We start from the raw sequence: 23,881 nt of genomic DNA, 5'->3' as shown, positions 1-23,881 counted from the left end.
ATGGCAGAATGAAATACGTCATGGCTAGTTTCAAGGCCGTGAGGGAGCCACGGCATCCGGTCTGGGAGACGACCAACTTCAATGACCATGTTTCACACGTCTAATGGTGGCAGCGCGGTCCAGCCGGCGCGCCAGACGGGTGTCTTTCCAAGGCCAGTCTCACAAAGTCGTCCCAAGTTGGTGATACCCTGGACAAACCATGTCCAGCGGCGTCTGTGCGTCTAGCGGCTGGCGACACAGTCCAGGTGCCGAGCTGTGCTGTAACCGTTACGACAGTGAGTCGGGTGCCGTGTGCCAAAGACAGAAACAGAGCGCGAACACAATACGCACGTAAACATTGTCTTCTTTGCGTCATAGTTGCCGTCTAGAGACGCTCCAAATAGCTGACGAAGAGATAACGGCTACGTTCGTGAACCGCTTGTTGTTCTGTTGTTGAGTTGGTGCACAATAGAATTAGTTGTGACCCAATTTCATTCATTTTTGTTCATGCCGTCTTGATGTTTGGCGCAAAGATGCCGCAACTCCATTGTTCACACCCAAAACCGTAGGTGTGGATACATGTGCATTGTACTTACAATGGCATTGGCGTCATACGTATCCAAAAACTGAGCATTCTGAGAAGCACATTTGAATTAAGATAGGCTTTCATTTCATCAATGATCAATTATAACTACATGACAGTGTCTCAAGACGTTTGTTTATAAACAACTTATAGATACTTGGGAGCGACCAGTATAACCCTGCAGGCCCGCGACTATCTCAATTTTTCCTTTCAAATCACACTGTTTCATCTGTTCTTCATTGCCGTCTCTAAACGGGATCTGGATCATGATCCCGTCGTATCGTTATCATGCACATGCAACGCTCCCGGCCGACGGACAAAGCCCCTGCATGACCTGCGTTTTGTGACACGCGTGGTTAGCGCGCATGACAGCAGATTCCCAGTGGTTAACGCGCCGTGGCATTAGACGCCGCGGGTTTCACGCTGTGAGCTCGAGCCGGTAACGCGACACGAGCGGCGGCTAACCCACGGTGGGGTCGGCTACCGTCAGAGCCACTGCGCCGTACACTCCGACGGCAACGACCCGACCGGTGACCTTCGACAGGTCGTCGTACCTCTGGGAGGTCTGCTGATGCTCAGGGTGCAGGGTGATTAGTTGACGTGCGAACTATTATAAGTACTTAAACATGCATGCATACTTTTATTTTTCTGCCTCGGCTTGGGTTAGTGCTTCATGCGGCAACAGGTTAGTTTAGAGATCCTGTGAGGGTCATAGGGGTCCAGACCAGGAAACAAAAATGTCCTTCAATTTAGCAGCAGATTGAGTAGTCTCCTAATCGATCATTCAGACGGTGTAGCAAAATCGATCACTCTAACTTCTTTGAGGAAGGTCTCTTGACGTGACCTGGTGACCTGACCTTGAGAGACATGGACCTGGAATTTTAACAGCACGTGCAGAAAAATGCATTAACAAATGTGACAAAATGGCGGCCCTCTGCGCTGCCATGTTTCTTTTTTTTAGATAGTTAGGTAGGTATCTGCGGAACCCGCAAAGGGGGTGTTCAAACACCTTCTAGCCCGGCGCGGGTTAAGGGGTCACCATAATGCCCAAAATGCAAAAGCGTTGCATCTGACCTTGCAAGGAGTGTAGGAAATCACAATTCCATGTGGCTGGGATGGGTAGGAGTACTTAGTATCCTTCCATTGCATGACTGACGCTAAAATAAAACTTTAATACATCCCATTGTCAGATAACGGTGAGGTCACTCGACCGACCTGACCTCGGGTGACCCTTATAAAAATATCCGACCTGACCTCAGATGGCCCTTATAAAAATATGAGACATTCAAGTCGTGAGGCCTCGGGAGCTTACTACTTCTACAAGTTTCAGCCATTTATAAGGAAACAATTTCCCTGGCACTTTAAGGGTGTTGAGAAGTTGTGACATTTTTGAACCATGAAGAGGTTCACTTATGACACCATAGATCTGTGACCTAACCTGAAAATACTGTTGGGCTCACAAAATTTGGCTTAGAGCAATAAATGTGCCAGCTTTCAGTTCTATCGCTAATGCGTCCAGGTCAATGGCGAGGAAACCGTCAAGCATGGTGGCTCCAAGGGCCCCTCGGCCGGCGAGGACTACCTATGTAGGTATAGACGCAAATTTCAGTTGATAAGTAGGCATGATTTATGTACGGTTCGCTGTCTAAAGTACGTATCGCAAAAGTACGGAGGACAAAATTACGCATGCAAATGTACATACGTAAGCGATAAACGTAGGGCAAAAGTGCGTACGCAAATGTTCGTACGCAAAGGTAATAAAAGTACGTACCTACAGTATAAAGTACGTAGGACACAAGTACGTAGGCAAATGTTCGGACGTAAATGCATAAAATACGCATGTAAAATTACACAGATATTTGTTTGTTTGTTTGTTTGTTTTGTTGGGTTAGGCCCTTTCGGTCTGGCAAGACCATTTCAGAGCCGGGAGGATGATAGGATAAAGGGGGAGACATTGGTCTGGACACAGATATAAAGTACGTGGGACAAAAGTATGTACGCAATTGTTCGTACGCAAAAGAACGTATGCAAGTTTCGTTTCTCTATCTCTTCGCATTGCGATGATATCGGCGGAGAAGTAAAGAAGGACAACTACATAGTTGCCACCCCCCTCCCCCCACGGACCGAGGACCGTGCAGAGGTTCACTTATGAGTTATGACGTCATACATAAGTCAGTGAACTGACCTGACCTGAAAATGCGGTTGGTGTCACAAGATGCGGCTTGGATCAAAGGCCAGGTATGCTAATTTTCAGCTCTCTATCGCCGGCGTGTTCGGAACTATCGCGAAAAAAAAACTATGGGGATGGGGGGTCGGCACCCGCCCCCTTCGCCCTCGGCCGGCGAGGGATAAATCAAATGGGCGCAAAATGACCTCTGCAGTCGACGCACCTTAACCCGGCAGTTGCTGGGGTATTTCGCCACCCACTGTTTGCTGGGGGGGGGGGGCGTTAAACGCCCCCAGCCGATAACTCGAGAACCAATAGGCGCAGCGAAACGCACGAGGCGGCAAACGAAAGAACGCGACGAGACGCTTCAGATGAGTACTTTAAAGTTGAATTTTGAGGTCACAGGTTGGGTCAAGGTCACAGGGCCTCGGCTAAGGAATTTTGACTGGTGGGCCACTTGGGCAGCGACATGGACTGACCTTCGTAGCCATAGCCCCCCCCATTTTCGATTTCTCCCCAGATTTCGGCCACTTTATTCTGCAAAAAACGGATGGCATTAAAAAATGTAAAAAAAAAAAACGGGGCTCGACCCCCCCCCCCCCCCCCCCCCGACTCTTCAGAGAGAGAAGAGAGAGTAGGGACCCTCAACCCTCTCAGTGGTGATACTCCGGCGGTGCACATGAAATTGCACAAGTATGCACAAAATATTGACGCAGATTATAAAACTTTGGACGATAACTTACGGCCGGTCGGATGTTAAAAATCAGCGAGCCTTGAATGGATCGCTCGCCGACTAGTTAGTCGGAGATTCGGAAGCGGTCGGACGGGATCGGGCGTTGTCTGGTGGATCGGGAGGAATTGTGAACAGCACAAGTGCAACTTTATATATAAAGTGGGTTGTAGCAGGAACCCCCAAAAAAGGGTTGTAGCTGGAACCCCAAAAGGGGAATTGTAGCAGCAGCCCCAACATCTCTGAAAATGATCATTAAGCCTATTGGTGTCGCATGGAAAAGAATTCACTCAAAAGCGCACTGCGCAACTCTAATATTTTCTTTAAAAAAAACTAAGTTATGTACACTTCTGGTGAACAATGTCCCAAACTTCAGATTTCTCTTGGGTGTCTGAGTGGAAAATTCTAGCCACCCAAAATGTGAAAGTGGAAAATTATCCATTCTTTTTCTTGAGTGTCATCTTCAGCCCGAATGAGAAATTTTTGGAACGCTGACTGTGAACGGTTCGAAATTCGTCCAACTGGTCAGATGTGCGACTGCAAGCATCATACCGTTCGTGAAGACGCATAATATCGCTTGCAGACTTCAATCGGCTGGAAGTTGCCGGCACTATCTGTAATTGACAGAGGCAAACGTCTTTCACGATTATTGCATTAAATTTAAAGCCTCGGTTACACTTAAACGGATTGGACCAACGGACGAGAAACGGACGAGAACTGTCAGCGTCCGGTGATGTCCGTTTGTTTCCGTTGGACGTCCGTTTGTCATCCTTTAATATCCGTTCCATGTCCGGTGGTGTCCGATTGAGCGCACCGGACACCACCGGACATGGAACAGATATTAACCCGCGCCCGGCTGGGGGTCCTGGATTTCCACGCCCTGCTGGGGGGGGGGTTTGAACACGCCCCCTTGTAACTCGGCTCCTGGGCCACGTAGCGATACGCAGAAGGCGGCGTTCGAAAGAGCGTCGAAAATAATGACGAAATCACTTCGGTCAATTTTTTGGTCAGGTCAAAGGTCAGGTCACCAGAGGTCATTGAAGGCAAAATTTCGCCGATTTCCAGGTCGAATGTCGAAAATTTCCAAGAAGCCAACGCATAACTCGGGAACCAATAGAGCTACAGCGCCGCGGAAAAGCGCATTCGATTGAGCCCTATTAACGCCCTTTCTGCGTAATTCTCTCAGATTTGACCTAACGTCAACGGTTTTGCCTGCAGGGGGCAAAAACTGCAAAAATAGCCGATTTTTTCGGAAACAGTTTTTCTGCAATAACTTTTGACCCAAGCCCTGTACGAGCTTACTGTTACCGGCATCGTGTTCCTCTCGTCAAGACGCATCGAATGAACTATAACTTGACCTTGAAAGGTCAACTTGAAAATTTGACCTCAGGTCAAGGTCATGACCTGACCGGAAAGGGTCATGTTGCATATCAGTCGATCCGTATCGTCGAGCTGAACACATCTAAGGCGTTTTCATCGCTCTAGCATGCCTCTATCAAAAGTTATTTGCGAAAAACTGTTAGATACCGTTCGTGACCTAAGATGACCTCAGGGCATAAACAAGGGTCACGGACACCATTTTCATGTTCAGTGTGTCTAAACCACTTGTAATTCGGTGTTTGGGAGTGTTTATAATGTCTTTAGTCCAAAAGAGGCGCATTTCAATTTTCTCCCATTGACTTATAATGGGGAGGTCGCAAAACTGACCTGACCTTAGGTCATCAATATCAAAATTCTGAGATAAACATTTTGTACATGCTATTGCTCTTAGCAATCGCTGAAAGTTTCAAACCGATCGGTCACTCGGTGTAGCTATGACAGACATTGAAACTTTTTATGAGGTGAGGTCACTTCAAGTGACCTGGTGACCTGACCTTGAATGACCTTGGTCTGAAATTTTTACAACATGTGTAGAATTGATGTATGATAAGGTGTACCAAAAACGGCGGCGCTCCGCGCCGCCGTGGTTTAGATATTCGCGAAAAACCACAAGGGGGGTGTTCAAACACCCCCCCCCCCAGCAGGGCGCGGGTTAACGGATGAGAAACGGACGTCCAACGGAAACGAACGGACATCCCCCGGACATCAACGGACGCCGTCCGTTTCTCGTCCTTTGGTCCAATCCGGTGAAGTGTGACCGGGGCTTAACCTACGGCTGTCTCAAGAAACCGGGAATTGTGATGGTATTAGGCGGGCAACGACGATCAAGTTCTTACTTTTAATAAATGCAACAATGTAGTAGGGCCTCTGTCTGTCTGTATCACGATGTTACCTATGTCGTGATGTAAAATGTGAAAACTTCGATTTTTCAGAAAATTACTGGTGGGCCAAATCTTTGAGGCTGGTGAGCCATTTCCGGTCACTGGTGGGCCATTTGGCCCACCAGTTAACATGTTAGCCGAGGCCCTGCAAGGTCAGGTCAAACACCTGAAATCGGGCTTTCAGTAGCATTGACTCCAGGACTTCGCAATGGGCGCCTCCTGTCATAAACTCTGTCAAAACGGTGCACAATCCATCATATAAGGCCTACAAGAGTGTCAGCTCCATGTACGGGTCAGTCAAGCATAGGTCAGGGTCAAGGTCAGGTCAACCGGGTAGGCACATATCCCCGAAAATCAAAACTGATATTCGTAGCCCGTGACACATGTTTTATGGGTAATTTGGGGCGTAGAACACGATGGTGACATTCATTTTATCATATGTGTACGTGTTTGGCCCAAAAAGTTCAATTTAAGAAATGCATGTATTATGGTCGTGAAGTAGTCACGAGAAATTGCCAAGATTCAGTTCAAGATTTTGGAAAATGCGGAACGATAATCAATAATCGAAGATAGCCATTTGATTGTTCATGGTATTGGCAGTCTAATGGCGTTTACTGCATGTCTGTATGTCTGTTCTGTGATTTTATATGATGTTTTGAACATATGCCGTTTTTGGTCGAAAACTCAGAAATCATGACGTCACTAAAACCTCGATATCTCAAAATTTTTCGGACCGATTTTTTTTAAACTTTGTCACAATAAACTTTAATCAATTCCCTAAAGGTACCCAAAATTTGGCGCGCCTGCGGCGCGCCGTTTTTATGCTATGGCCCGGCGAAAAAAGTGGGGGCGTTTAACGCCCCCCCCGCAACTCGCGGGTTTTAAAGCCCTAACAAACAAGCGAAGTGCTAATACAAATAAATAACCCAGCAGTCAGCATTTATTAGTAAATAAAATAATCGGGGAATATGCTACTACCAAGCATAGCGCACTTCAGACAAAACATAGGATACACTTGTGACACGTGCATACTTTATACCTTTACGTGCAAGCTTGCGATACGGACTTTTGTCCTTGACGTACTTTTGTCCATTCGTAGGTAGTAGGTACCTACTCGGATACTTTTATCCACACGTACCTACTTTTTACTGTACCTACGTACTTCTGCTATACACGTATGTACTTATGTCCTTGACGTACTTTTGTCTATACGTACTTTATAGGTACTGTACGTACTTTTGCGACACGTACTTTTGTCCTTGACGTACTTTTGTCCATGCGTACTTTATACTGTACGTACTTTTACGATACGTACTTTTCTCCTTTAGGTTAGTTCATTGGTCCATACGCATTTTATACTGTACGTAGGTACCTACTCTTGCGATACGTACTTTTGTTCTTGACGTACTTTTTCCATCCGTATTTTTGCTTACGTACTTATGTTCTACGTACTTACGCGATACGTAGGTACTTTTGTATGTAACCCGATTTACTTACGTTCCCGACGATAGAAACACTACCGACATCTATAGCGGTCAGGTACGACATCTATCGAAAGTCCATATTGATGGCAGCTGCATACGTCGTCAGCGCTAGCACAATCAAGCATGGACCAATCAGAAGTGAGGTTTATCTGTAACGAACAGCTTTTCGGACATGTGAACACAAAATTATGTGACGAATTCCAACGCTCGATACTGGAGATTCGTAAAAAGAAATCTCCAAACGGTGTGTCATCGGTGGGTGCACGGTATATAGAGATAGAGAACTGGTGGGTGTTGTGGATATGGGGGATTGCGGATGTTTTTTTTTTCATAGATCTTCTATCGAAAAGGAAGCTAATAACAAGCTTAAACGAAAGTTTTGTTTCTGAGTGACCTCAATATTATAGCAGCTGAGCTGTTAGGCGCGATGTCGATGTCAATCAGTCAATGTAGGCGAGTTCATTGGAGTCTAGCTGTGACTGAGGATGAGGAGTAGCTTTAAGCTTTGTGATTAACATTTATTTTAATTTCGAAAGTGAGATTTTCAAGAAAATGGCATGGAGCATTGTTATGTATTGGTTATTGGTATTGAATCTACTGCTCACTGTTGGACACTGAATAGTTTGAACGGCTTATATAGCCTTGGTTAGAACAGTGAGATGCTTTACAAATCAAAATGCTTGAAAAAATGGTCGTATCTTTAGTGTTTTGAAGGCTCTTTGAACTTACCTTTTATTGGTGTTATAGATTGGAGTGTTAAATGTTCAATGTGGCAATCAAATAAGGATGGTTCTAGTATGAATAATGTTAGAAAGTAGGTAACTTGGCGTTCCATAAGTAGTGCGAGAGCGGATGCCACACAAAAGTTTTCCAACCAAGGAGAGGTGCTGTAGTTTTGTAGGTTGTAGATTGTAGGTTAGGTTAGGTCAGGCTAGGATTGTTTTGGTTCGGTTAGAAAGAAGCATCTCCGGGTATAGCGCATCTCCTTGGTTGGAAAACCTTCATGTGACAACAACCAGGTAGGTACCTACTCTACTAATACCTTGCTTTTTTGGCATAAGCTTAATTTCAGAAATTCAAGCTGTATGTTTTTCATTTCCTGTTCAAATGTGGTGGTCACACTTCAGATTCAGTTATTCTACTGCTCACCTGGATTTTTCATCCTAAAATTTTTCGCTAAAAATTCCAGAGCAAGAGCAGACGGCCTGCCGCAGATACTCAGAATTTTATGCTATTCTACGAAAGACTGCTGTTGCTCGGTCACCTCAAGCTATACCCATTGGAATGGGAACTAATGTTCATTGCAGTTTCATTTGCTAACTCAGATTACGATTTTTTAAACAATGTTACTGATCACACAAACAGTTTTTCAATCCATTCAAAGTTGACTGCAAAGTGCAAAATTACTATTTTGATTTTGTTATCAGATGACATTTATTCATTGTGTAAATTGTCATTCCAGGTGATTTCTCAGTGAAACTCAGAAGGAGGACTCTCCAACTCAACAACTATGAGTGTCAGGAGTGGGGCAGCCAATGACAAAGCCACTGATATTCTCTCTGGAGGCAACAAAAACAACAGCACAAAGATCAGTCAAGGTAAGATGATATTATTCTTATTGTTGTGGGTATTTATATAGCTTATTTTGTATGATTCACATGCAAGTCAGTGGAACTGTACAATGCCTAAAGACTTACATGACTGCATAGTTCTTCTGAATGCTTGAGACGAGGTGTTAGTATCACTGATGTTAGTTGTCGGACTTTCGTCCCCGTCTTGAGTTGAGATGTTAGTTTCACAACGTTTCGGCCAGTTACTTCTCCGGCCGTCGTCAGGTGTTCTTTGGCCCTTAGAAGGACCTGGATGTTGGTGGCGTTGCGCCGTACGCGTCATACCGTTCGAAAGCTCCTGTAGTCAGCGGGAATCGAACTCGGGTTTCCCCGGTGATAGTCCACGGTTCTAACCACTCCACTATCGAGGCAGACATCGTTATGGAGCTGGAAACTTGGTGTCATTTATCCCCCAGATGTTTTTGTGATTTCCTTAGTAGTGGGAGCCATATTGGGCTGATGTCAACGCTTGGCTTGCTGATGGGGTTGCTAGCCAGCGCCATGTGTGCGGCTTCCTTGATTTTTCTGATTTTCCAGTGTGGCTCCTTGTCGATGATGGTGGTATCATCCCAAGCAGGTCTGTGATCTCCTTCAGACCATGCATGCTCCGCCACACCGGATTTCAGTGTTTCGCCTCGGATGGTGGCCGACATCCCGTGCAGCTGCGGCAGGTCATACAAGGGCGAGACTGGCCGCCCACTGGCGGTCAGGCTCGAAGAACACAGGAAGGCCACCATCCGAGGCGAAACACTGAAATCCGGTGTGGCGGAGCATGCATGGTCTGAAGGAGATCACAGACCTGCTTGGGATGATACCACCATCATCGACAAGGAGCCACACTGGAAAATCAGAAAAATCAAGGAAGCCGCACACATGGCGCTGGCTAGCAACCCCATCAGCAAGCCAAGCGTTGACATCAGCCCAATATGGCTCCCACTACTAAGGAAATCACAAAAACATCTGGGGGATAAATGACACCAAGTTTCCAGCTCCATAACGATGTCTGCCTCGATAGTGGAGTGGTTAGAACCGTGGACTATCACCGGGGAAACCCGAGTTCGATTCCCGCTGACTACAGGAGCTTTCGAACGGTATGACGCGTACGGCGCAACGCCACCAACATCCAGGTCCTTCTAAGGGCCAAAGAACACCTGACGACGGCCGGAGAAGTAACTGGCCGAAACGTTGTGAAACTAACATCTCAACTCAAGACGGGGACGAAAGTCCGACAACTAACATCAGTGATACTAACACCTCGTCTCAAGCATTCAGAAGAACTATATCTGATCGGTACGGACCCGAAACAGTGAACAACTGGCGAAAATGGGAGAAGCTGAACATCAAGCTAGCAAAAGAGAAGAACCATCTGACATTCATGTGCAGATGCCGGGATAACGACATCATCCCTAATGGACTGAGACTAAAGACACCTGTGTACACCAAACAAGCGAGACGAATCGGAGAGAAAGCCAGCCGAGCTCTCATAAGAGAAAGGATCGCCTTCCATCGACACAGCAAAGCGAAACTCGAACAATCAATATCTGCCATCGAAGAAACCATCCGCTCAAAAGTAACATGCTCCGACGACTTCAACCGCATCAAATCATCAGTCATCAGGTCACATACCATCGTGGACCATGCCACAAAGAAGCAGCATATGACAAAACTCGAAAAACTGAAGAAGATCGCACCTACCAGGACTCCGTTACAGCCCATCAGAGCTGTAGTGAACCTCAGCAAGCGACAACTGTCGGCATCTGAAGAGACCATACTCAACAAGGGACTCAACTTCGCAACATCCACCAAGCGGATAAACAACATGGACATCGTGGCCCCAATCGAGGAAGCAACATCCCACATTAACAGAGAACATGCAGAAGAACTACGCTGGAAAGTCAGGCATGCATTGGAAAGGGCCAAACCGCCAAAGGCCAATACCACCAAAGAGGAACTGGCAGCAATCAACAACCTCAAACAAGACGGCGGCATCATCATACTTCCAGCAGACAAAGGAAACACCACCGTTGTCATGGACAAGAAGGAATACGACCACAAGATGAACAGCATTGTGACAGATGGATCGTACACCAAACTGAAGAAAGACCCAACCCCGGCCTGTGAACGCAAACTAACAAAGCTCCTTAAGAAGAACAAGGACAAGGAACAACTCACGGACGCCCAGTACAGAAAGCTGAGCCAACATCACAGCAAACTTCCACACATGTACGGGCTACCAAAGGTACACAAGACCAATGTACCGCTAAGACCAATAGTAAGCTGCCGTGGCTCAGCCTGCCATCCTCTGAGCCAGTTCCTCGTCAAGATCATCAACCCACTGAGTGGCAAAACACCTACATATGTCAAGAACTCAGCCCACTTCGTCTCACTGGTTCAGGCCATGCGACCTTCGCCGAACATGCAAATGGTAAGCTTCGATGTGGTGAGTCTGTTCACCAATGTGCCCACTACCGAAGCTCTGAGCATAGTGAGGACAAGACTGGAGAGCGACGATACACTGCCCGAAAGAACGACAATCCCGACTGATGACATCATGGAACTCCTGACATTCTGTGTCACCACCACCGCCTTCCAACTGGGCGATGACTACTACCAACAAACTGAAGGAATGGCCATGGGTTCACCCCTGTCACCGGTGATCGCCAACATCTACATGGAACACTTCGAGGAACTGGCCTTACAAACAGCACCACTGAAACCATCCCTGTGGCTGCGATATGTCGACGACACATTCGTCCTGTGGGACCATTGCGAGGACATAACACCGTTCCTAGACCACCTCAACAGCCTCCGACCCTCCATCCAATTCACAATGGAAACAGAAGTCGACAACAAACTACCATTCCTTGACGTCCAAGTGGAGAAATCTGAGGAAGCATTCAGAACATCGGTCTACCGCAAACCAACAGCGACCGACCGCTACCTCAACTTCAAGTCACACCACCCAGACACAGTCAAGAAAGGTATCGTAAGATGCCTGCAGACCCGAGCCACCAACATCTGTGGAGACGAAGCAGCCAGAAAGATGGAAATGTCACGCCTCACCAGCAACTTCAGGAGAAACGGATACCCAACGAGCTTCATGAAACACAAACCCAAGGAAGCATCCCAACAACAACCAAGGGATAAGCCCATCGCGACAGTATCCCTCCCATACAACAGAGGACTGTCAGAGAAGCTAAGGCGAATCTGCGGAGCATACAACATCAGGACGGTGTTCAGAAGTACCACCACCCTCCGCAGGTCACTCACAAAGGTCAGACCGCCAACCACCAAGGAGAAAACAAAGAACTGCATATACGACATCCCGTGCAGCTGCGGCAGGTCATACAAGGGCGAGACTGGCCGCCCACTGGCGGTCAGGCTCGAAGAACACAGGAAGGCCACCATCCGAGGCGAAACACTGAAATCCGGTGTGGCGGAGCATGCATGGTCTGAAGGAGATCACAGACCTGCTTGGGGTGATACCACCATCATCGACAAGGAGCCACACTGGAAAATCAGAAAAATCAAGGAAGCCGCACACATGGCGCTGGCTAGCAACCCCATCAGCAAGCCAAGCGTTGACATCAGCCCAATATGGCTCCCACTACTAAGGAAATCACAAAAACATCTGGGGGATAAATGACACCAAGTTTCCAGCTCCATAACGATGTCTGCCTCGATAGTGGAGTGGTTAGAACCGTGGACTATCACCGGGGAAACCCGAGTTCGATTCCCGCTGACTACAGGAGCTTTCGAACGGTATGACGCGTACGGCGCAACGCCACCAACATCCAGGTCCTTCTAAGGGCCAAAGAACACCTGACGACGGCCGGAGAAGTAACTGGCCGAAACGTTGTGAAACTAACATCTCAACTCAAGACGGGGACGAAAGTCCGACAACTAACATCAGTGATACTAACACCTCGTCTCAAGCATTCAGAAGAACTATATCTGATCGGTACGGACCCGAAACAGTGAACAACTGGCGAAAATGGGAGAAGCTGAACATCAAGCTAGCAAAAGAGAAGAACCATCTGACATTCATGTGCAGATGCCGGGATAACGACATCATCCCTAATGGACTGAGACTAAAGACACCTGTGTACACCAAACAAGCGAGACGAATCGGAGAGAAAGCCAGCCGAGCTCTCATAAGAGAAAGGATCGCCTTCCATCGACACAGCAAAGCGAAACTCGAACAATCAATATCTGCCATCGAAGAAACCATCCGCTCAAAAGTAACATGCTCCGACGACTTCAACCGCATCAAATCATCAGTCATCAGGTCACATACCATCGTGGACCATGCCACAAAGAAGCAGCATATGACAAAACTCGAAAAACTGAAGAAGATCGCACCTACCAGGACTCCGTTACAGCCCATCAGAGCTGTAGTGAACCTCAGCAAGCGACAACTGTCGGCATCTGAAGAGACCATACTCAACAAGGGACTCAACTTCGCAACATCCACCAAGCGGATAAACAACATGGACATCGTGGCCCCAATCGAGGAAGCAACATCCCACATTAACAGAGAACATGCAGAAGAACTACGCTGGAAAGTCAGGCATGCATTGGAAAGGGCCAAACCGCCAAAGGCCAATACCACCAAAGAGGAACTGGCAGCAATCAACAACCTCAAACAAGACGGCGGCATCATCATACTTCCAGCAGACAAAGGAAACACCACCGTTGTCATGGACAAGAAGGAATACGACCACAAGATGAACAGCATTGTGACAGATGGATCGTACACCAAACTGAAGAAAGACCCAACCCCGGCCTGTGAACGCAAACTAACAAAGCTCCTTAAGAAGAACAAGGACAAGGAACAACTCACGGACGCCCAGTACAGAAAGCTGAGCCAACATCACAGCAAACTTCCACACATGTACGGGCTACCAAAGGTACACAAGACCAATGTACCGCTAAGACCAATAGTAAGCTGCCGTGGCTCAGCCTGCCATCCTCTGAGCCAGTTCCTCGTCAAGATCATCAACCCACTGAGTGGCAAAACACCTACATATGTCAAGAACTCAGCCCACTTCGTCTCACTGGTTCAGGCCATGCGACCTTCGCCGAACATGCAAATGGTAAGCTTCGATGTGGTGAGTCTGTTCACCAATGTGCCCACTACCGAAGCTCTGAGCATAGTGAGGACAAGACTGGAGAGCGACGATACACTGCCCGAAAGAACGACAATCCCGACTGATGACATCATGGAACTCCTGACATTCTGTGTCACCACCACCGCCTTCCAACTGGGCGATGACTACTACCAACAAACTGAAGGAATGGCCATGGGTTCACCCCTGTCACCGGTGATCGCCAACATCTACATGGAACACTTCGAGGAACTGGCCTTACAAACAGCACCACTGAAACCATCCCTGTGGCTGCGATATGTCGACGACACATTCGTCCTGTGGGACCATCGCGAGGACATAACACCGTTCCTAGACCACCTCAACAGCCTCCGACCCTCCATCCAATTCACAATGGAAACAGAAGTCGACAACAAACTACCATTCCTTGACGTCCAAGTGGAAAAATCTGAGGAAGCATTCAGAACATCGGTCTACCGCAAACCAACAGCGACCGACCGCTACCTCAACTTCAAGTCACACCACCCAGACACAGTCAAGAAAGGTATCGTAAGATGCCTGCAGACCCGAGCCACCAACATCTGTGGAGACGAAGCAGCCAGAAAGATGGAAATGTCACGCCTCACCAGCAACTTCAGGAGAAACGGATACCCAACGAGCTTCATGAAACACAAACCCAAGGAAGCATCCCAACAACAACCAAGGGATAAGCCCATCGCGACAGTATCCCTCCCATACAACAGAGGACTGTCAGAGAAGCTAAGGCGAATCTGCGGAGCATACAACATCAGGACGGTGTTCAGAAGTACCACCACCCTCCGCAGGTCACTCACAAAGGTCAGACCGCCAACCACCAAGGAGAAAACAAAGAACTGCATATACGACATCCCGTGCAGCTGCGGCAGGTCATACAAGGGCGAGACTGGCCGCCCACTGGCGGTCAGGCTCGAAGAACACAGGAAGGCCACCATCCGAGGCGAAACACTGAAATCCGGTGTGGCGGAGCATGCATGGTCTGAAGGAGATCACAGACCTGCTTGGGGTGATACCACCATCATCGACAAGGAGCCACACTGGAAAATCAGAAAAATCAAGGAAGCCGCACACATGGCGCTGGCTAGCAACCCCATCAGCAAGCCAAGCGTTGACATCAGCCCAATATGGCTCCCACTACTAAGGAAATCACAAAAACATCTGGGGGATAAATGACACCAAGTTTCCAGCTCCATAACGATGTCTGCCTCGATAGTGGAGTGGTTAGAACCGTGGACTATCACCGGGGAAACCCGAGTTCGATTCCCGCTGACTACAGGAGCTTTCGAACGGTATGACGCGTACGGCGCAACGCCACCAACATCCAGGTCCTTCTAAGGGCCAAAGAACACCTGACGACGGCCGGAGAAGTAACTGGCCGAAACGTTGTGAAACTAACATCTCAACTCAAGACGGGGACGAAAGTCCGACAACTAACATCAGTGATACTAACACCTCGTCTCAAGCATTCAGAAGAACTATATCTGATCGGTACGGACCCGAAACAGTGAACAACTGGCGAAAATGGGAGAAGCTGAACATCAAGCTAGCAAAAGAGAAGAACCATCTGACATTCATGTGCAGATGCCGGGATAACGATATCATCCCTAATGGACTGAGACTAAAGACACCTGTGTACACCAAACAAGCGAGACGAATCGGAGAGAAAGCCAGCCGAGCTCTCATAAGAGAAAGGATCGCCTTCCATCGACACAGCAAAGCGAAACTCGAACAATCAATATCTGCCATCGAAGAAACCATCCGCTCAAAAGTAACATGCTCCGACGACTTCAACCGCATCAAATCATCAGTCATCAGGTCACATACCATCGTGGACCATGCCACAAAGAAGCAGCATATGACAAAACTCGAAAAACTGAAGAAGATCGCACCTACCAGGACTCCGTTACAGCCCATCAGAGCTGTAGTGAACCTCAGCAAGCGACAACTGTCGGCATCTGAAGAGACCATACTCAACAAGGGACTCAACTTCGCAACATCCACCAAGCGGATAAACAACATGGACATCGTGGCCCCAATCGAGGAAGCAACATCCCACATTAACAGAGAACATGCAGAAGAACTACGCTGGAAAGTCAGGCATGCATTGGAAAGGGCCAAACCGCCAAAGGCCAATACCACCAAAGAGGAACTGGCAGCAATCAACAACCTCAAACAAGACGGCGGCATCATCATACTTCCAGCAGACAAAGGAAACACCACCGTTGTCATGGACAAGAAGGAATACGACCACAAGATGAACAGCATTGTGACAGATGGATCGTACACCAAACTGAAGAAAGACCCAACCCCGGCCTGTGAACGCAAACTAACAAAGCTCCTTAAGAAGAACAAGGACAAGGAACAACTCACGGACGCCCAGTACAGAAAGCTGAGCCAACATCACAGCAAACTTCCACACATGTACGGGCTACCAAAGGTACACAAGACCAATGTACCGCTAAGACCAATAGTAAGCTGCCGTGGCTCAGCCTGCCATCCTCTGAGCCAGTTCCTCGTCAAGATCATCAACCCACTGAGTGGCAAAACACCTACATATGTCAAGAACTCAGCCCACTTCGTCTCACTGGTTCAGGCCATGCGACCTTCGCCGAACATGCAAATGGTAAGCTTCGATGTGGTGAGTCTGTTCACCAATGTGCCCACTACCGAAGCTCTGAGCATAGTGAGGACAAGACTGGAGAGCGACGATACACTGCCCGAAAGAACGACAATCCCGACTGATGACATCATGGAACTCCTGACATTCTGTGTCACCACCACCGCCTTCCAACTGGGCGATGACTACTACCAACAAACTGAAGGAATGGCCATGGGTTCACCCCTGTCACCGGTGATCGCCAACATCTACATGGAACACTTCGAGGAACTGGCCTTACAAACAGCACCACTGAAACCATCCCTGTGGCTGCGATATGTCGACGACACATTCGTCCTGTGGGACCATCGCGAGGACATAACACCGTTCCTAGACCACCTCAACAGCCTCCGACCCTCCATCCAATTCACAATGGAAACAGAAGTCGACAACAAACTACCATTCCTTGACGTCCAAGTGGAGAAATCTGAGGAAGCATTCAGAACATCGGTCTACCGCAAACCAACAGCGACCGACCGCTACCTCAACTTCAAGTCACACCACCCAGACACAGTCAAGAAAGGTATCGTAAGATGCCTGCAGACCCGAGCCACCAACATCTGTGGAGACGAAGCAGCCAGAAAGATGGAAATGTCACGCCTCACCAGCAACTTCAGGAGAAACGGATACCCAACGAGCTTCATGAAACACAAACCCAAGGAAGCATCCCAACAACAACCAAGGGATAAGCCCATCGCGACAGTATCCCTCCCATACAACAGAGGACTGTCAGAGAAGCTAAGGCGAATCTGCGGAGCATACAACATCAGGACGGTGTTCAGAAGTACCACCACCCTCCGCAGGTCACTCACAAAGGTCAGACCGCCAACCACCAAGGAGAAAACAAAGAACTGCATATACGACATCCCGTGCAGCTGCGGCAGGTCATACAAGGGCGAGACTGGCCGCCCACTGGCGGTCAGGCTCGAAGAACACAGGAAGGCCACCATCCGAGGCGAAACACTGAAATCCGGTGTGGCGGAGCATGCATGGTCTGAAGGAGATCACAGACCTGCTTGGGATGATACCACCATCATCGACAAGGAGCCACACTGGAAAATCAGAAAAATCAAGGAAGCCGCACACATGGCGCTGGCTAGCAACCCCATCAGCAAGCCAAGCGTTGACATCAGCCCAATATGGCTCCCACTACTAAGGAAATCACAAAAACATCTTGGGGATAAATGACACCAAGTTTCCAGCTCCATAACGATGTCTGCCTCGATAGTGGAGTGGTTAGAACCGTGGACTATCACCGGGGAAACCCGAGTTCGATTCCCGCTGACTACAGGAGCTTTCGAACGGTATGACGCGTACGGCGCAACGCCACCAACATCCAGGTCCTTCTAAGGGCCAAAGAACACCTGACGACGGCCGGAGAAGTAACTGGCCGAAACGTTGTGAAACTAACATCTCAACTCAAGACGGGGACGAAAGTCCGACAACTAACATCAGTGTTACATGACTGCCTTCAAGAAATGCAGAATGGGGACCATTTTATACAGGGGTCTTGTAATATGTCAAGCCTGAGGCTGAGGGACTTGAACCGGGTCCTTATAAGTTATAGCCACCTGTTCTTTGACGTTCTGATTACTTAAAACTATGTATAGGTACATGGCTGGTGTAATTTTTATGCATGCCTATTCATCCCAGTTCTGGTGTATATGAGTCCAATGGAGCGTGACATTGGGCCTCACGCTTCCCCATTGATCTCACGACTATGCAACTGTGTTGCAGAGGCTATGACCGAGGAGGCCCTCTTGGCTAAAGGTGTGATCACACCAGAGGACGTGCTCCGGCTGGATAACATTACACAAAGTAAGTGTGTTAGCAAACTGTTGCAAAGAGCAGGAGCCTCGGGGAAAGAAAAGTGGCATAAATATGTAGCAATATGTAGCATAAATATGTACCTAGCATAAATAATAAGCAAAATATCATGTTCCCAGCATAAAGTGCCAACCAAAAGAATTTTTGACAGAACATAGCTGCGCTCAGGCTTTGAAGTTCATTTTTTAATCGAATAGAGTCATAGACTATAAGATGCTAGACAGAGCTGTTAGGAGTCGAGTTAATGTGTTTAAGTTTGTCCGTGATGTGACTTGATATATTACAAATGCAACATTGATATGCAATATTGTGAACTCATGCAAAAGCTTGGTTGGTGCAATACTTTTGTGTCGACACTCGACACTTTATTTGGTGTATTGTGTTAAACTGCGTATCATCTGATGGATAACCGGAATACAGACTGAACTCTACTCTGTACGAAGAAAAAGGCGACTATGTTGAGTGTCGAGGTCCATGCACTATGTTACCATGACAACAGAGCCATTGCGTGACCCACGTTTCCGTCGTGCTGTCTTTTCCTGCCTGAGCCTGTTACTCGTCTCATAAGGTCAATGGAGAGACCTCCATCTCTACACGGCGTGGCATTCTGCGTTAGGGTTAGCGTGCAATGTTTGATGATTACGTTCCAGTATTCAGATTTGTCATCTGAAGTTCCAACCTTACATATTACAGTCAGCACTTAGCAACTTTTGAGCAATGATCATTGACCACCTAACCGATTTTCAGACTACCTGTGCGCTCCTGAGGCCAATGTTTACGAGATTGACTTCACGCGGTTCAAGATACGTGATCTAGACAGCGGCGCAGTGCTTTTCGAAATCGCTAAACCTACTGTTGGTAAGTTTAGAAGATTTTGTGCTTGTGCGAAGTCAATCCTTTATGCCATCAACTCTATGTAAATAGAAACGCAAAACATTGGTACGATCAAGAGCGAATCATTGATCAATAATGATGCCATCCGTCCCTTTGGTCTGCATCTGGGACCTGACTCTCTGTAATTGACTGTCGACAGAATTTGAGCCAGAGGAGGGTGGTGAGTCGGAAGAGCTGGACCACAACGCTGGCCGCTTCGTGCGCTACCATTTCACGCCCAAATTTCTCCAGTTGAAGGCAATTGGCGCCACGTGAGTCGGACCGGATGATGTGGGGATGGGCGATGGAGCTGGTGGTTTCCGTCTGCAGACAGGACAGGGCTTATAATGTCTTATTGAATGAACTCAGTGTGAGTGCAGTCACAAAAAATAAAGCACGCATTGAAAGTGGCGTGTGCAGTTAATTGGTTCCCAATGACACCGTTAAATAGATGCTGAATGTATGTATAATATCGTCCCTTGAGCGACTACGGAACAGCGTAGAGAAGGGGTTTAATTGTTCCCATCGATCGTTAACGTTACGGACGCATATTGCTTTTTGTCGACGCATCAATGAATTGCTTGTTCGTCAGTTGATTTTATGAGTACTGATTGCAAAATGATGCATCGAAATAAGCAGCTGAACTCGTTTCAATTGGCTCTGGTTCTGTTGCCTGATCTATGTTCGACTGGTTGTTCTATGACTGTGTTATGTTCTATGTTGCAGTGTGGAGTTCTCCGTCGGTGACCAGCCTGTGAATAATTTCCGAATGATCGAGCGCCATTTCTTCCGCGGAAAACTCCTCAAGACGTTCGACTTTGAGTTTGGCTTCTGCATTCCGAACTCGCGAAACACTTGCGAGCACATCTACGAGTTTCCCAGCATCGGTCCCGACACAGGTAGGCTGGGCGGCAGCCGACACTGCGATTTGTGATTAGAACTTTAGTCGGGACGGTGGTTTACCTCCTGATCACGTATAATCTTACGATCGCTTACATGCGAAAATGTTTGCTATTTTTACTCCAGTGCTCTACCTTATGGGTAACTGTCTCATTTGCTATTACAAGAAAAGCTTTGTGTACGGTTTTGAATTGTAACATTAGGCTCGCGCTGCATTTAGACGTATTTTCGCTCCAATCAGCTGTTGCATGCTTGTGATTTGAAACATCCGACCGAGGTGACCATCCAGTTTGCTGTTCCGCTCACTGCTGTATTCGTTTTAGAAATTAATTATTGTTTCTACGAGCCATAGACGTCACCAATCGCCCGCATTGGTTGACAAATCCTTCTTATCACATCATTTTTCTCGGAGCAGCCTTACCTAACTGCTGAACGCTGATCATCCCTCCGCGTCTTATTCGTTCTATTTCGTCGTAATGCTGCACCGCTCTGGTTATTTATTATGCACCTAGACACGACAACCTTATATTAACTGCCCGACTCCACGTCATCACACGAGCCCGCCCTAATCTGACTGGCTTTCTTAGAACGTTGCCCGTCAGTTTTCCGCCTGATCTGAGGCACATCGCTGCTCGTTAGAGAGTGTCGGTGTCGTCTGTAGGTAGCGTCGCCGTCCCAGTTGACAACGGAGGTCTGACGTTAGGGGCGTCCCTCTCTAGTGACGGCTGCCTGGCTCCTTTGCCCTCGAACGGTGCGTCGGCGATGTAAGGACTAAGCAGGCTGCAGCACCGGCCGGCCGCTCCGGCTGGCTGCGTTAGCCGCAATTGATCGGGCCACCGCCTTACTGTGCAGGGGGAGGGGCGGGGCACCGTGCACCTCTGTCGTCCAGGAGCCTCGCGCGATACAAACACGGTCATCGACCACCGCCGTCGCCGGCGACGGTGGGGCATTGAGTGCGCGACACGACGGCAGGCTGAACGCCGCAGCTGGGTCGCGGCGGCTCACCCTACCCGGCACACGGGACTAAATCACTCAGCCGGCTCAGCCACAGCCATACAGCCGCCCGTCTGCCTCCCCAGAGGGTTATTAATGGCAACCGCTGTGCCCCGTGGGGACTGGTAGGAATCCCGCCGAGATATTGGCTCTGCTGGATGACGTTGTTCGAGTACCACGGAATGTTTAGCTCTATCTAATATCTATGTTCGATATTCGCTGTACTCGAAGCGTGTGCGGGTGGATCTAGCGCTGCCCGGTATCCTGCCTCTGACGGGTCATGATCAGCCGTGCTCCGTACGGCAATGTCTGTGTCACGCCATACTGCTGCCGGAGCGGTCAGGCGAGGAGGTCGTCCGGCGGTCGATCGAGAGACGAGCGCCGTGGCTGAATCGGCCTCCCCCGCCCCCGTCCCCGCCCCGCCCCGGTCGACTACCCTCCACACCTGCCCGCCGCCCGTGGAACCGTGTATTGACGGTGCACCAGTGGTGTGTTTACACCGTACCGGGTAAACAGTTGACCGAGTTTAGTGACGTCATAGGCACCGGGCTTGATAGAGCGACGTCACTTTTGAACATAGGGTTGACGTCGTTCGTTAAGACTGGATAAACTGAACTCTGAACTTGAAATAGCGTCATTGCCCGACACTGAGTTTACAAACTCTGCCGTGCAAAGGCAAAAACTTCTATGTGAGGTCAGATTTCTGACCTCACATAGTAGTTTTTGCCTTTGCACGGCAGAACTGTGACCAGACACTTTTCTGATAACAAATTGGGATACGAAGACGTTTTTGATAGGCGACGGTATGAAGAAACACTGGGCTGGCTTTGAAACCGCTGGCCACACTCCAGTGTGCCTAACGACTCTTCTGCGTCTGTTTTCGTGGCATCGTCCCATCCTCCCTAAGTGATAATGTCGCTTTTTCTCATTTTTTACCGTGGAAAATTTGGATCTGGCTACACTACAAAATCAACCTACGCACAAATGACACACTTGACTTAAATCGAGTCTCAGAGACCGACTTCAATGTATCTGACCTGACTTGACCTGATCTGACCTCTCTCTTGCATGTCCACAGTGGAGGAAATGATCCGACACCCGTACGAGACGCGCTCGGACAGCTTCTACTTCGTCGACAACAAGCTCATCATGCACAACAAGGCTGACTACGCGTACAACGGCTAGCGTGCTGTCGACGGCGCACCGACCGCTCGAAGCGACCTCTGACGCCGGGTCAGACCGGTAGGCGGGCGGAGGGTGGTCTCTGGTGGGTGGCACCGATCGGGATGAGGTCGGGACGGGGTCCGGCGGGGAGGGTGAGAGCCTGTCTGGGGGTGTGGGTGGGTCTACCGAACGGGTGGTATCACAGTGTGCGTGGGTGTGACAGCTAGCCAGTTGGAGGTGCCTGTCAGATTGAGTGGATCGCTCCCCTCGGGTACGGTTGACACCAGAGGCCGCTAGCGCCGTCTCCGTGCGCGGGCACGGCCGACCTTGGCGCTGTCTGGTTTCCCTGGTTTCTGAGCTCCGTCCACTGGCGTGGTATGGTGGGCTGAAAGCAACCCTCTCCCAGTGCTGGGCGGCTGCCGCTGGTCTGCTGGACAGAAAGTACCCCTCCCAGACTGCTGGGCGGCGGCTCAGAAGTGCTGGAGGCAGGTTCACCAACGCTACACGCTCCCCAGCACGGACTACTGGGCCCCACTGGGCGCACTCACCAGTCCTGCACCTTCACACATGGGTTGGTTTCCACCGCGGTCGGTACCCTGCGCGGTATTCCCCTGCGCGAAGCAGGGTAATATGTGGCGTACCCGCTGTCTTGGTCCACATTGCCTCCACCGTCTTGAAATGAGGATATGCCGCTTACGAAGACATAAGGTTCCAAAGAGCAGATTTCTAAGACTGGCGACTGGCCACATTGTTCTGCAATATCGGACGCTGGTGTGGATGATTTTATAATATTTTGTTATTTATTTGTGCACATCTTGAGCATGAGAAGCGGTGGTGCTGGTGATCGTTCTATGATATTTTAAGATGTTTATTTCCAGAGGTACGAGAGGTACGCTCTAATTATTCTATATTGGTCATTGTGTTGATGTGTATGTCAGGCTGGCTGGTGTCCTGTGCATGTTTTGTAGCGCTGTTGTGACACAAACACAGACACACACTCGCAGCTACCTTAGGCCGGCGTTCGTTTCATCTGATCTCTCTGATGTGTGATGTGGAAAATGTTAACAGGCTATGGTAATGGGGCGGCAGTGATCGCTTTCCATCCACACTTGTCGCGCCGCCATACCTGTCATACACACGCACATACCTACACGAAACACGCATACACATACACCATTCCGTCCTGTCGGCGCTGGTCCGGCGCGGTTGTCATGGCGACGGGTAGCACTAGGTCACGTGCTGTTGTTTGGGGAGCACCCCACGTGTCAGATCGAGCTACACTGAATCGGCCGATATTCGTGTGTTATTGTGAAGGCTGTCTACGCCGAAATCCAAAGCGTGCTTTGGAATATACTGCACATTCTATTCAGCTTGTGTATTCAGTATTGGGAATATGAGGGTTTCCACGAGGTTTTCAACCAGGCTCAATCTAGATATTTTGGTGTCAGCGTTGACTTGAAATTGGCGAGTTTTTGATGGAGATGAGCGGTTGTAATTGTACTGCAAACCC

General features: G+C 48.7%; 1 protein-coding gene across 1 annotated transcript; it reads left to right on the top strand.

Moving 5' to 3' along the window:
* Positions 1-7,650: 7,650 nt before the first annotated feature.
* Positions 7,651-23,740, top strand: LOC122371273 (protein unc-119 homolog B-like). The gene is made up of 6 exons (XM_043347454.1): positions 7,651-8,802; positions 18,352-18,432; positions 19,189-19,299; positions 19,475-19,586; positions 20,041-20,213; positions 22,286-23,740. The coding sequence occupies exons 1-6, from the start codon at positions 8,715-8,717 to the stop codon at positions 22,390-22,392; spliced, it is 672 nt and encodes a 223-aa protein (XP_043203389.1). The 5' UTR covers positions 7,651-8,714; the 3' UTR covers positions 22,393-23,740.
* Positions 23,741-23,881: the final 141 nt, after the last annotated feature.

This window comes from Amphibalanus amphitrite, unplaced genomic scaffold, assembly GCF_019059575.1.
Source record: "Amphibalanus amphitrite isolate SeventyFive unplaced genomic scaffold, NRLGWU_Aamphi_draft 001225F_arrow, whole genome shotgun sequence".
NCBI classification, from domain to species: Eukaryota; Metazoa; Arthropoda; class Thecostraca; order Balanomorpha; family Balanidae; genus Amphibalanus; species Amphibalanus amphitrite.
The sequence above is the reverse complement of the archived record's forward strand: the minus strand, read 5'-3'. Positions and strand labels throughout refer to the sequence as shown.

Bases quoted from the DNA above. Each gene is read 5' to 3' on its own strand.
- LOC122371273 (XM_043347454.1), top strand. From the start codon at position 8,715: ATGAGTGTCAGGAGTGGGGCAGCCAATGACAAAGCCACTGATATTCTC. The intron at 8,803-18,351 runs GTAAGATGATAT...ACTGTGTTGCAG, and splicing joins CAGCACAAAGATCAGTCAAG to AGGCTATGACCGAGGAGGCC. The intron at 20,214-22,285 runs GTAGGCTGGGCG...GCATGTCCACAG, and splicing joins CAGCATCGGTCCCGACACAG to TGGAGGAAATGATCCGACAC.